The sequence below is a fragment of the Limanda limanda genome, chromosome 19 (assembly GCF_963576545.1).
Source record: "Limanda limanda chromosome 19, fLimLim1.1, whole genome shotgun sequence".
Classification (NCBI taxonomy): domain Eukaryota; kingdom Metazoa; phylum Chordata; class Actinopteri; order Pleuronectiformes; family Pleuronectidae; genus Limanda; species Limanda limanda.
In genome coordinates, this window is record NC_083654.1 from 15,460,549 (window position 1) to 15,472,956 (window position 12,408).

The following is a 12,408-nucleotide window of genomic DNA, read 5'->3' on the forward strand; positions in this document are numbered from 1 at the left end:
TACATCCTGTCAGCTCTTGTTTTTTCCATCAGTGTCACACCGTCGGTTCGTCTGTGAAATGCACTCGACTCTGAAGTAGCAAGCTTTCCTCTCTCCGTCTGACAGGCTGATCACACAGGCTGAGGCTGCAGGTTTTTTTTCAGTTTTTTTCCTCCTCATTGCTTCTGAAATATATTCTTCAATCTTTATAGAGGATTTGTGAACACAGACACTTGTACCTGAGACAAGCAGACAAACCATTTTACCTCCAAATCATCAAGAAAGTCTGTGTGTTTGCTGAGATGTGACACATGTACAACCCTGTTCAGTTCTGTTCCCTGGTGACCGCATCAAGTTGGGTTTTTTTTTTTTGGTGGGGGGGGGTATCATCTAGTAAATTTCAGATGTACTTTTCTTTTCGATTTAGAAGATTTCAGTAATCCGGTCATTTTCGGAATAATCTGAATACTAACGTTTTTCGAATTTCTGATATGCTCAAATTTTTCCAATAAATCCTATGGGATCTTTTTTACTGGTATACATTCATATAGATTCACTTGATTTTTCCAAGAATTTTGCAGGAAATTCCAAAAAGTTTAAAAGTTATTCTGTCCTGTGTAAAATATATCCTTGCTGTTTGCATGACATACTTTCTCTATTAGGTTGTGTTCTATATTTGCTGTTGTTTGATGCATATGTGTTGAATTCATTCTCTGAAGTTGATTGTTGTCTATTTGCATTGAGCTGCAGGGTCTGGTAATCTTTTAATATGATATCTTGTTTATTAATCTTTGTTAAAAACCTAATCACTGTTATCCCAACAGGCCATATTTCAAACACACACACACACCCTCACAGTCTTTTCCTACTTTCCTTGGCCAGATGTTAGCATTACGATTTTGATGTAAAACCAAGTGTGAGAATAATTTTAATTATCTAGCCACCTGGACAGAGTTACAGCACGCACACATGCACACATGCACACAAACACACACACACACACACACACACACACACACACACACACACACACACACACTCCCTGCCATGATTCTTTGACATCCATTTATGTACCATATTAGAATAACCTATAACCTTTTACTTTCTAAGTTGAATATACATATTTATTTTCTCACTGTTGTGTGTTATTGTGCGACCCTGGGACCATTTGTCAGGAGAAAACAAAAACAGACAAAAGCACACGTGCACACATTGTTTCAGATAACAGATGTTGTCCTTCTCTTAATTAAAGTTGGTAAATTAAGACGTTGTAGTTACTCACTGCTGAAGAAACAGGCCTCATCACACACACAAACACACACACACACACACTCATAGTTCTATCTTCTTCACACTATCCTTTAATTGGCTGTAATACTACAGCTTGTGTCATTGTTATTAAAGGACAGCAGCAGACACTGTTGTTGTCATTGTGCTTCAATGAGTTTAAAGCTATTTCTGAGTGCTTTTTAAATCACAGGTTTGAATCCAGCCATCACACAGGGCGCAGAGTGGACATGTTTTTTTGCTTCGGACGACTGAGCCACAACGTCCACCATGGTGTTGACCCCGTCACTCTGCAAGATCCTTCCTCTTTCTCTGTTTATTCACCCTGTCGTCTGGGTCTTGAGGATCAAATTAATATATTTTATAATAAGAGTGTCTTTCCAATTGTTATGTCACAGCTCACAGCATTTTTGAAATATAAGATTAAAATCTGATGTGTAAGATATAAAACAAATTCCTTCCCTACTACTGCTACTGTTTGAAAAAAATCATTTAAGTATTTTTCCGGTCATTTTTGGATCTTTTTCAGGCTTTCTTCAAATTTGGTAGGGGATGGTTAAATATTTGTGGTTATATCTGGGATATTGGCAACATTTTCAGTAATATATCCAGAGAATTCTTCTGAAATTATTCAAGGATTTTACAAAACAATTTCAGGGATTTTAATGAGGAAAAAAAGTGGAGTCCAGCAATGTCTGTGATGTTCTTGATTTGAAGTAAAGAGCCGAACCATGAATGTTTCGGGAGGTGATCTCTGTTTATTCTGCCAAAACGAGCCAAAGAACCAGTCAATATTTTGCATATGGAGTCCCTACACCAATTGATAACACAAATAAAAGGGAAAATCACACTTTAACTAGCAGGTAAACTCACAAACACAGGAGTACAATGATAAAAAGGGGAGAGGTGAAGCAGGAGACACACTCACAAGAGGGTCCCTCAAAATTGGACTATGGTTATTTGGTCTTTATCACAATAGAAATCAAGACTCACAACTTTATTCATTTGTTTTTCTTTTTTCTCTCATTTCTTAGCCAAAAAAATCTTTCAATTTCTGAAATGCACTTTTTTCTTTGCCATTGCAGAGGGCCGACTGGCAGCAGGAGAAGGTGAAGTCGGGTTCGGAGAATCTGACGGCCAGAGTCATGAAGTCACAGTCTGAGTTCCTGATACATGTGGTGAAGGTCTTTCCTGATTGGGACAAACAATGGGACAAGCATTCGCTCTGTGGACTTGTATGGATGTGTATATTTATATATTATCTATATTTTATTCTGCCTACAGAATATATACAATCAACGCCATCAAACTATATCACACATATATTTTGAACCTTTACCATGCTTACCTGTACTGGTGAGTTCGAGGCAGCTGTCTTCACCCTGGTTACAGTCCTGCTTGGCTTCACAGTTGTTGGAGGAGCCGTCAGGGCACGAGTAGCACTGCAGAGAATCACCTGCACAGACACACACACAAACACAAACACACACGCAGTCAGTGGATTTGTGGAGTTAAATTTGTAGATTAAAGTCGCCAAATATATCATAATCCATCAAAAATGAGAGATGTCATTCTATAATAAATGTTCTTAATAAAATGAAGGTGGCATCAATCTTCTCATCTCCAAAAATTAAAATGTTCCTCTGATGGAAAAGGTAAACAACAGCTCCAGTATTTCCCAAAACCTTTTCAAAGAATGCATATTTGAAATATCTGTACACTTTACTTCCAAGTGCTAAACTTTAAATAATGGAGAAGTATATTATTTTAAATATTTATATACCCGTCTCCAGTGTGTTAAATAACAGCAACATGGCGGAGTGGTACCAACTCAACAATGATGAAGCAAAAATGTTCCTGCCATGTTGCAAATCACAAAACACATTTGTTTGCACTTTCTCCATGAAATATCACACGGAATATTATGAATGATTATCACTGACTCTGCAAAGTGGGAAGTGGAAGCATGTGACACAACAGCAGCACATTCAAACGACACGGACGTGCCAAACTGTTCCTTCGGGCGTCGTGTCCTCTTCCAGAAACACGTAATCTCCCTCTCGCTCCACTTGGCTGCACTTTTCAAAGAGGGGATAAAAAAACCTGAGCATTAATGAAGGAGTTTCTTCTTTAGCCTCTCTCACCAAATCCAAACATGGCAAAGCTGAAGGCCAGGCACAGCAGCAGCGAGCTCCTCATGGTGACTGAAAGCACTGTCACGTCTGAGAATCTGAACAAAAGACACAATTAGAGTTTAGTCAAAATCTGGAGAAAGGATTTCCCCTTCAATGCAGGTTTAATGAGACTTTCTCTGCAGACTCTTATCGCCTATTATTAAATAAATGCTGAGCTGCCGTCGTTAAAACACTCACCTGTGGATGAGAAGAAAATGACTTTCAGCTTGTGAGGATGAAACTTTGTGTGACAGAATCAACAGAAAGAGTAAACAAGCCATTTTTTTGGGTTCAGAGTCCGTGTGTGGATCTGTGTCAGACAGCGACAGATTGGCCAAAACAGTGAACACACATGTTTGTGTAACACAGAAAGTAGATCAGTATCAATACGGTTCAAAAGCTTTCTTTCCGAATTCTAATCCTTGTCTTTATTTCCTATAAATCAACTAATATTTCATTTAGTTTTTGTTATTTTCTTTTCTCATTATTGTGTGTAAAATATAAAAATAACTTGAATTGTGCTTCATGTTTATCTGCTTATTCTAATAGATAAGCAGTGTTTATAGGTTAAGAGTGTTTATAACATGATTCTTATTGTTAGTCCATGGTCAAAAGTTTCTTGCGAGATGAGAAAGATCTGGTGAGGAACTTTTTCTTGTGATAATTTCTTTGTGTTAAAACAAAACAAGCATTCATTTGCATTTTCTTTTTGAAAACTCAGGGCATCAAACTGTTGCACTGGGCGACAGGAAACCTCAGGTCCTCAAATTCACACGACCCCATTTGAATCGGTTTGAAATAAATAGTTCCATTTTATGTTTTTAACGAAAAATGTCAGGAGAACTTTTTCTTTTTGCTGTGATGCAGCGACCCAGGTTTTGTGTCAATTAACACTGAATCGTATATGAGTATCTATAAAGTGTTTTATAGTCCTGAATTCATATTTAGTGTTTCTGTCTTTCTCTCTCTTTCTCTCTCTCTGCAGGTCATTATAAACGTCAGAGCCTGATGGCGTGAAATCAGACTTGACCCACACACACACACACACACACACACACACACACACACACACACACACACACACACACACACACACACACACACTCAGAAGCATGAAATCCAAGTTTGTGTTACAGTTTTTCTACACTAATTATTTTCTTTACGGACCTGCAGCTTTTTTTAATTTGGAGAGATTGTTTCGATGTAAATAATAGATGAAATTAGACCGTAACCTGCAGAGTTTATTTAAGTTTATCGTCATTAAACCTTAAAAGTTGGGTTTTAAGGAGAATTGTTATATTTTAGGGTTATGTTTAATTCAGAGGAGTAAAATGTGTTTCCTTTTTCCCAGGGGGGAGCTCCACATTCTCTCACAGAGGTTTGAACGTGGCCGTGTGAAAAGCCACATGACTTTCCTTTGCCATTGCAGCTATTTAGGTTAATGAGTGTCTGTCCTGCTGCTCATTACTTCTTGTCTGAGGCCAAGCTACAGGCGGCTGTAACGAGGCAAACTGCTGCTTTCCAATTGTTTCTGGTGCCGATGAGGATTTTTTTTCTACCAGCTTTGCAGTGTTCATGCCGACCACATGTGTGTCATTTCTATCTGAATGGGGGGAAAAGACTCTTTTCAATGGTTATATAATGTGCACCGAGCTTATTTGGCCATAAAGGACACCACTGATCGTGAAGTAGAACCAGAAGCAATTATTGCATTAGAAGGTCAGAACTCCTGAGCCATTATGATTATGATTATGATTTGTTAGGATCAAAATCAGAAGACTGATCCGGATAGAATTGAATATTAGTTATAGTGTGAAAAATAAAGGTGCAGAGACAAGTGCAAATTTATACTTTTTTATATCTGCATCAGTGTTTTATATCATTCAACCGTCACACGTCAAACTCAGCAATAAAATAAATGACTTAAATTTGATGGACATCTAGTAAATCAATAAATAATGAATATTAATGATCCTTATTTGACTCCATACACTGCTCACACTACGGTTTAGTATACATTCTTTAAAATTGTGAACTCTTCTTACTGCATCAAATGCTTCATGTGCAAACCCACCACCCTTTCTGATGTAACTGTACATTCTCCAGTCTTCATTTTCTCATTTATTTTTCTTTCTTCTCAACTTGCCCTTCATTCATTCATCCGCTCATTCATTTATTCACTGCCTTGTTTCATTCCTTGTTACATCTCTCTCTCTCTCTCTCTCTCTCTCTCTCTCTCTCTCTCTCTCTCTCTCTCTCTCTCTCTCTCCCCCCTTCAGTCCACCACAATGTCTCACAGTCTTTCATTTCCCAGTCCACTGAGTTAAATATGGGAAAACCAAACCAATCAGGCCATGACATGGTTATTATTTTTAACACATTTTAATTCCCTTTCTCTATGTGTGTGTGTGTATGTGTGTGTGTGCGTGCGTGCGTCCATTTCCATTTCTTCCGTTAGAAGATTTAAGATTTAAACTCATGAATTAATAAATCATTAACATTTGACCAGTGATTGTGTTTGTGTGTGTGTGTGTGTGTGTGTGTGTATAGGTGCCTTTTGAGGCAGTATATGCACAGACACACACATGAGTATTCTCTGATGAATGATCCATAAATTATTCTACATGGATGCAGATTTGCACAAACCACATGTATTATGCAAATTACGCGCCAACCAACCGAAATTACCAAATCCAGGGATTAAACTACAAATGTATAAATAGGGGGATGGAAAGTCTACAATATTTGGAAAGATAATGCAGCAGCAAGGTCAGATTTTTAAAAGTGTAGATCAGGATTGAGCTTATTTTTCCGCCACCTGGGGGCAGTGGAAACTAATTGTGTGACCAACCCTTAAAAGTTGATCTGGTGAACTTCTTAATAAACATCACGGCCACTTGAAACTGTTCTGCCTTTAATACTTTGTATGTTTAGTTGCTATTAAACTGTGTAATCCGTCTCAGATTTTCTACCAGGCATCAATTTTCGAGGCTAAAGTTATATCAGTAAAACAAGTTTTGTGTCACGAGTCTGAGTTTCTCTCTCAGGATGAAGATCTAGAGTGAGAGGGCGAGAGATTTGGCATCAAACTGTTGTGAATGTATTGGTGGATGCATTTTTGCTTTAGTTTGGTTTTATATCATGATGTCACTCTATCTGTGCTTCTTGTGTGATTTATTGTGTTTGACATATTCTTTGTAATATTGTACAGTTGTAATGTGTACTTTTGCTTTGATCTCTTTTCAATGTACCTTCATTTATAGATGGAATTGATAAAATACTCTAAAAAACTCAAACAACACAACAACAAGTTACAGCTTTCAAAAATATTCTAACAGGTGAATTATGGACCTCGGTAAAGCAGTTAAATAAATCGTTAATGTAGTTAGAATTTACTGCAATACTTTTGTAAATGTTTTCCCTTTATACCAAGGTCGTTCCAGTAATGACCAACTTCAGCTTGCATGCTTGCACACAGCAGCACGTGTGACACACAGATCCCTGTTCACTGACGAGGTGAGGACACACGGTCACCGGATCCCACAGGACATTAGTCCTCAAGTCGTCCGGTCACGTTCAGGACACTGACAAATACGTGTTGTAAGTACCCTTTAATTAGATGAGGGAAGAAATAGTGTCCTCATTAGAGACGTAATTAACTCAATGGACGCTGAATTATACCAATTAAACATCACATACATGTACAGTAGATATAGTGTGTGTGTGTGTGTATATATAAGAGAGAGAGGGCGAGAGAGAGAGAGAGAGAGAGAGAGAGAGAGAGAGAGAGAGAGAGAGAGAGAGAGAGAGAGAGAGAGAGAGAGAGAGAGAGAGAGAGAGAGAAAGAGAGAGAGAGAGATGTTTATATCATCTCACATGTCCACCCATTAAAGGGTTAATACAGTAATTTAATAAATGTAGGGGGGTTGACAGAGGGAGCAATAGAATGCAGGTAGTGTAATTATCTGCAGTGACCTGAGTGTCCATGCATGTAGGACATACCTGCCCCCCCCCCTGTCTCTAGAGCCTTGAATCTCACTGTGTTCCCTCCTCCCTCATCTTCTTCCTCTCTCTTCTCCCTGGTTCCTCTCAATGATTTTCAACCTCTCACCTGAAGCGAATTCACCTTCTTCTCTGGACTCTAACTGAAAATTCCTTTTGTGTTGCGTTTTCAAATATGATCTATCACATTGCAAAGACATGCAGGTTAAGTCCTGTGATGGACTGGTGAGCTGGACCCCACCTCTCGCCCAAGGTCAAGTGGGATTGGCTCCGGCCCACCTACCCAAACCGAGCCTGTTCGGGTTTGGACAGAAAGTTGCGTCTCTTTAAGTCCAGATCACGTTGTCTCCAAACCAGGGTCCAACGTTTGTGTAAAGGAAAAGCTCGCGGCCTCTTTAAGAAATGGATTCCAGGGTAAATCTGATTCTCTGTGTTGTGGCAGGAGGATAATACATAACCACTGTTATTGTTTAGAGGACAATTTGGATCAACTGGACATGAGAGGGATTGAGGAGACAAGGTGGAGGAATCCTTGGGATGCAGGCGCTCTGGGGTGAAACCAAGAGTTATTCAAAGTGTCTGTGTGATCATTCATTTTAAAGCCTGTCCCTTAAGAGTCTTCAAACTTTATAGACGCACAGCACTAAATTGCCAGAGAACTCTTTTTAATCCTTGAGAAATTAAAAACAGCTGCCAGCTGGTGCACAGCGTTTCAGGACAGATATCACATGTCGTCAATTAATAAATTATGCTATTTATGAATTAAAAGGAGGAGAAGTGGGAAGAGGGAGATCAGGATCAGGTTCAGGACTAACATCACGTCTTTCTTCCCCCTATCTTTTCACTCCACAGGAAGGTTGTGCAGCTCTGTGGGAAATTGTCCTGGGAGATTAGTGTGTGGATACATGTTGTACTATCTTTGTGAGGACCAGTTTGACGATTAGACTTCTAAGGACTGCTTGAGGGTTGAGGGTTAAATCAAGGTTAGACTGCGGAATGCATTAGTGTCTTTCCCAAATTTACTCAAAGTTCTGTGTGTGTGTGTTTATGTGTGTGTGTGGGGGGGGTGTTTGTGTGTGTGGGTGTGTGTGTGTTTGTGTGTGGATTACCAATGTTTGGTCTTTATTTCCAGCACCCAAGAAAGCACTGTTTGACTCTTTCACAACAGGGGCTCTTGCTTCAATCGCATGCCCCCCCCCCCCCCTCCATGTGTGCGTGTGTGTTTGTGTGTGTGTGTGTGTGTGTGTGTGTGTGTGTGTGTGTGTGTGTGTGTGTGTGTGTACATTTACGTACGGTTCAGTGTGTGCCCATATTTATCCACTTGCAACATGTCTGAGCCTTTGAACTTGTTTTCTTGTGTTTCAACAGTTTGTGTGTGTGTGTGTGTGTGTGTGTGTGTGTGTGTGTGTGTGTGTGTGTGTGTGTGTGTGTGTGTGTGTGTGTGTGTGTGTGTGTGTGTGTGTGTGTGTGTGTGTGTGTGTGTTTATGCATATGTATGTGTGGGTGTGCGTGTCGTCCAGGGAACATATAACTGGATTAGCCGTCATGCTTTTATTTCTGTAATGGAAACATCAGCTTCAGAAGGAAAGTAGGGCTGAGGCCAGGCAGCGAGTGTGTACGAGGCAGTGGGGGAGAGAGGGAGGCAGTGGGGGAGAGAGGGAGGCAGGAGGGGAGACGGGTGTAAGTGGTGTTAACAGCGAGAGACTCTTTATTCAACATGTTTTTCTGCTTCAGATTTGCTTTGAACCGCGGCATTAATACTGAAAGCTTCGTGTTTGATTTCGGGTCTGGATCTTTGATAATACTTTTATCTTTTTAGGGTCCATAAATTCCAATTTGTTTCCAAAGGTTTTCCTGGAAAGCACATGAGAATTCGGTTCTAATTAAATGTAGTCGTTCGTGTTTACACTTCTAGCTATGTCTAACTAAGTAGCATTGACACTTTAATTCAAGTCATAATGCTGCTGGAAAAAATGCCAAATGTTAATCATTTTTTTCAAATGTTATTTTATTTTGGAAAGATATATTTCGAACAGTAATTACTGCACTTTACTTTGTGGTAATTGAATGTGTGAGACATTAATATCCTTTGTGGGCGATTCTAAATATTCCAGCCATTTATATTGTTGTTTCTGAAAAGACAAACTCTCTGCAGCAATGTGTCTGCACTATCAACAACAGATATGATTTAATAAGGATGCACTTTCTTTGACCCACCACAGTGTGTGTGTTTGTGTGTGTGTGTGCGCACAGTGGGGGACTTGATGAATGTGTGTGTTGAGAACATCTACAGGTTTACATGACAGACGGGGTGGCAGAGAGTGACATGATGATGGGGGGCATGAAAACAGGTCACTGGACAGTGTGTGTTTTGTCTAAAAGATTAACCATACTTGCTATGGCCCTGTGTTTGTGTGTGTCTGTGTGTGTGTGTATGTGTGTGTGTGTGTGTGTGTGTGTGTGTGTGTGTGTGTGTGTGTGTGTGTGTGTGTGTGTGTGTGTGTGTGTGTGTGTGTGTGTGTGTGTGTGTGTGTGTGTGTGTGTGTGTGTGTGTGTGTGTGTGCTGGGGCAGATGTCCAGGATCCCATGTCATGAGCGAGCTTGTGTGTGTGTGTCACTGTCTGATCATGTGTGTGAAGTGATGTGCAGCCAATCAACTCAATCTCCTTCCCTCGAGTGATTTATGCGGCTATTGACATGATTTCAGTTCATATTCCAGACGTGAAGAAAGAAAATAACACACTTTTTTTAAAGAGACAATTAAAAGATTAATTCCAGGAGACATTTCGTGTTGTTTTCTGTTTTTTACCGATGACTTATTTCAGTCCAAACTCCAGGGAAATGAACCGGCCGGCTATTCTTGTATATTGAAACATTTTCGGAACGGGTCTAAGCAATGTAAGCGATTTTGGAAATGTTATAGAGCTGAACAGAATTAGCAGAATAGATTACAATACCAAGCTCCGCTGTTGTTTGTCATTTTACAGCTGAACGACTCCAGAACTGAAGGAAACAACTTTTCCAAGCAATCTCAGTTCACACGAGTAAACTGGCTTCATACTCTCACGCAGTAATGAGGTGTTAACAAGATTTGAATCCACTGAACAGTAACAGAGGGTGGAAACAGTGAAATGATGTGGGGACAAATGTGTTAAATTGATGTATGTATACACTATGTAAACTACTGTTTGATGTTTCCATATGTGGGGAACAATCTTTCTGTTGTAGTATTTTCTTCTGCAGTGTCTCATTAGGAAAACAAGTCCATTTCCTTTGCTTTTTATATCCTCCCTCATTGATTCAACTGTGATTTCATGATACATTTAAATTTTCAATCCCAACAACTAACCTGGAATCTTAAATAAGAACTAAAATATGTCCTTGATCATAATTCAGTAGTTATTGTTAAGATAATCTACTAACCACTGCAGGATGGTTGAATGAAATCCAGTTAGACACAAGCTTCATCACTTCTCCACACATTACTTCATAATTTTAATTCTGACAAGGTGATGTATTTAATGCACTTCCTGTTAATCATTGCAACATATACAATTAATTCATTTCAGACCAGAAGAACTTTATTTCTCAGCCTAAAACTAACTTCTAACTTTCACAGGATGGCACAACAAAGATGCATGAATTGCTGTAATAAAGCAACTGCACCATCTAGTGGTTTGAATTAGCAACTGGCAAATACACACACACATTTATAATACAAAAACAAAAAAAACTGCTCGATAAAATCCTATTTTTTATCTATAATAACAGTTATTAACTCTTCACGCACAGCCTCTTAGTTATTCTTAACTTCAACTATTTAAAATCCTTACTAAATAATAGAATTTATCTATAAAACGCATCTATCTATAAAGAAGAAGAGCCACGTTGATGTTTTATTCTCATCTCAGAATAATGAAAATGGGCAAACTGAACAGCTGTGTTTGAAAGTACATGTTGTGTATTTCTGTGATTGTGTGACTGGTTTCAAACTGCAGAGTCGGTGAAAGTACAACAGGATTTTAAAAGTTAAAAAAAGAACAAACAGCATAATCTCACCATTGTTTTGTTTTATTTCCTCATGACTAACAGGGGTTATGAGACCGTCTCTGTATCAGTAACACAATATGATAGAGGAAAACAGCAGCATTGTTAACATATCTGTTCTGTTCCACTGTGAGAATGTGTTGATGAACCTGAGACACACATTCATCAGGTTTCTCTGGGTACTTGTTCTTGTACCAGGGCTGAAAACTGTCCATCAAGGTGTTATGTGGTTTGTTCTCAACACTGGGATGATTATTTGTGCTTGAAACAACCTGAAGATCAAGTTTATATTCAGTTTACTGTAATGCCGAAGCCAAAAGCTGCTGAGCCGCAGCATGGCCCCTCTTTAACTTTAATCTATTGGGCTGAAATACTACTTTTTGGTATATTGGTGTTTATCTTTCTGCAATGCCATAAACCCTCCATTGAAATCCTCACAAGAGACAGTAACTGGCAAAGCCTTTGACCCTCCTCCCTTCAGTTCTTTGACGACTGACATTTAGTTTGATGAACTTCAAGGAAGGAAACATCTTTGCCTTCAAAAAATACAAGATGTCAAGCTATCAGCTTACAAGGAACTGTCCAGAAAGATTAATAACTTAGAGACGACATGTTCTTTTTCTTTAGATACCTCAGTGTTGAATGTCAGGTTGGCCATGAGTCACTGGATCCTAATAACACAACCCTTCTCTGACACGATCAAATTAACACCATGCTCTTCCTCTAAAGACGCATTAATCTGTCTGCACATTTCAATAATGATTTCACATACATGAGGTGTAAAATAATACTGTTGTTTAGGATGTTGGCTTGAGTAGATCAATAGTTCCTTAATGGTTCCTTCCATTAAGATCGCCTGATGTGAAAATAATTTTTAACTTCATCATCGAATCCGTAAATCAGTATCTCAACAGTAGGG

General features: G+C 39.0%; 1 protein-coding gene across 1 annotated transcript; it reads right to left on the reverse strand.

Annotated features, from left to right (window-relative positions):
• Nucleotides 1-2,004: 2,004 nt before the first annotated feature.
• On the reverse strand, nucleotides 2,005-3,736 carry LOC133025804 (CD59 glycoprotein-like). Its single transcript, XM_061092561.1, has 4 exons — nucleotides 3,639-3,736; nucleotides 3,411-3,496; nucleotides 2,615-2,722; nucleotides 2,005-2,457 (listed from the first exon to the last, which is right to left on the reverse strand). The coding sequence occupies exons 1-4, from the start codon at nucleotides 3,719-3,721 to the stop codon at nucleotides 2,297-2,299; spliced, it is 438 nt and encodes a 145-aa protein (XP_060948544.1). The 5' UTR covers nucleotides 3,722-3,736; the 3' UTR covers nucleotides 2,005-2,296.
• Nucleotides 3,737-12,408: the final 8,672 nt, after the last annotated feature.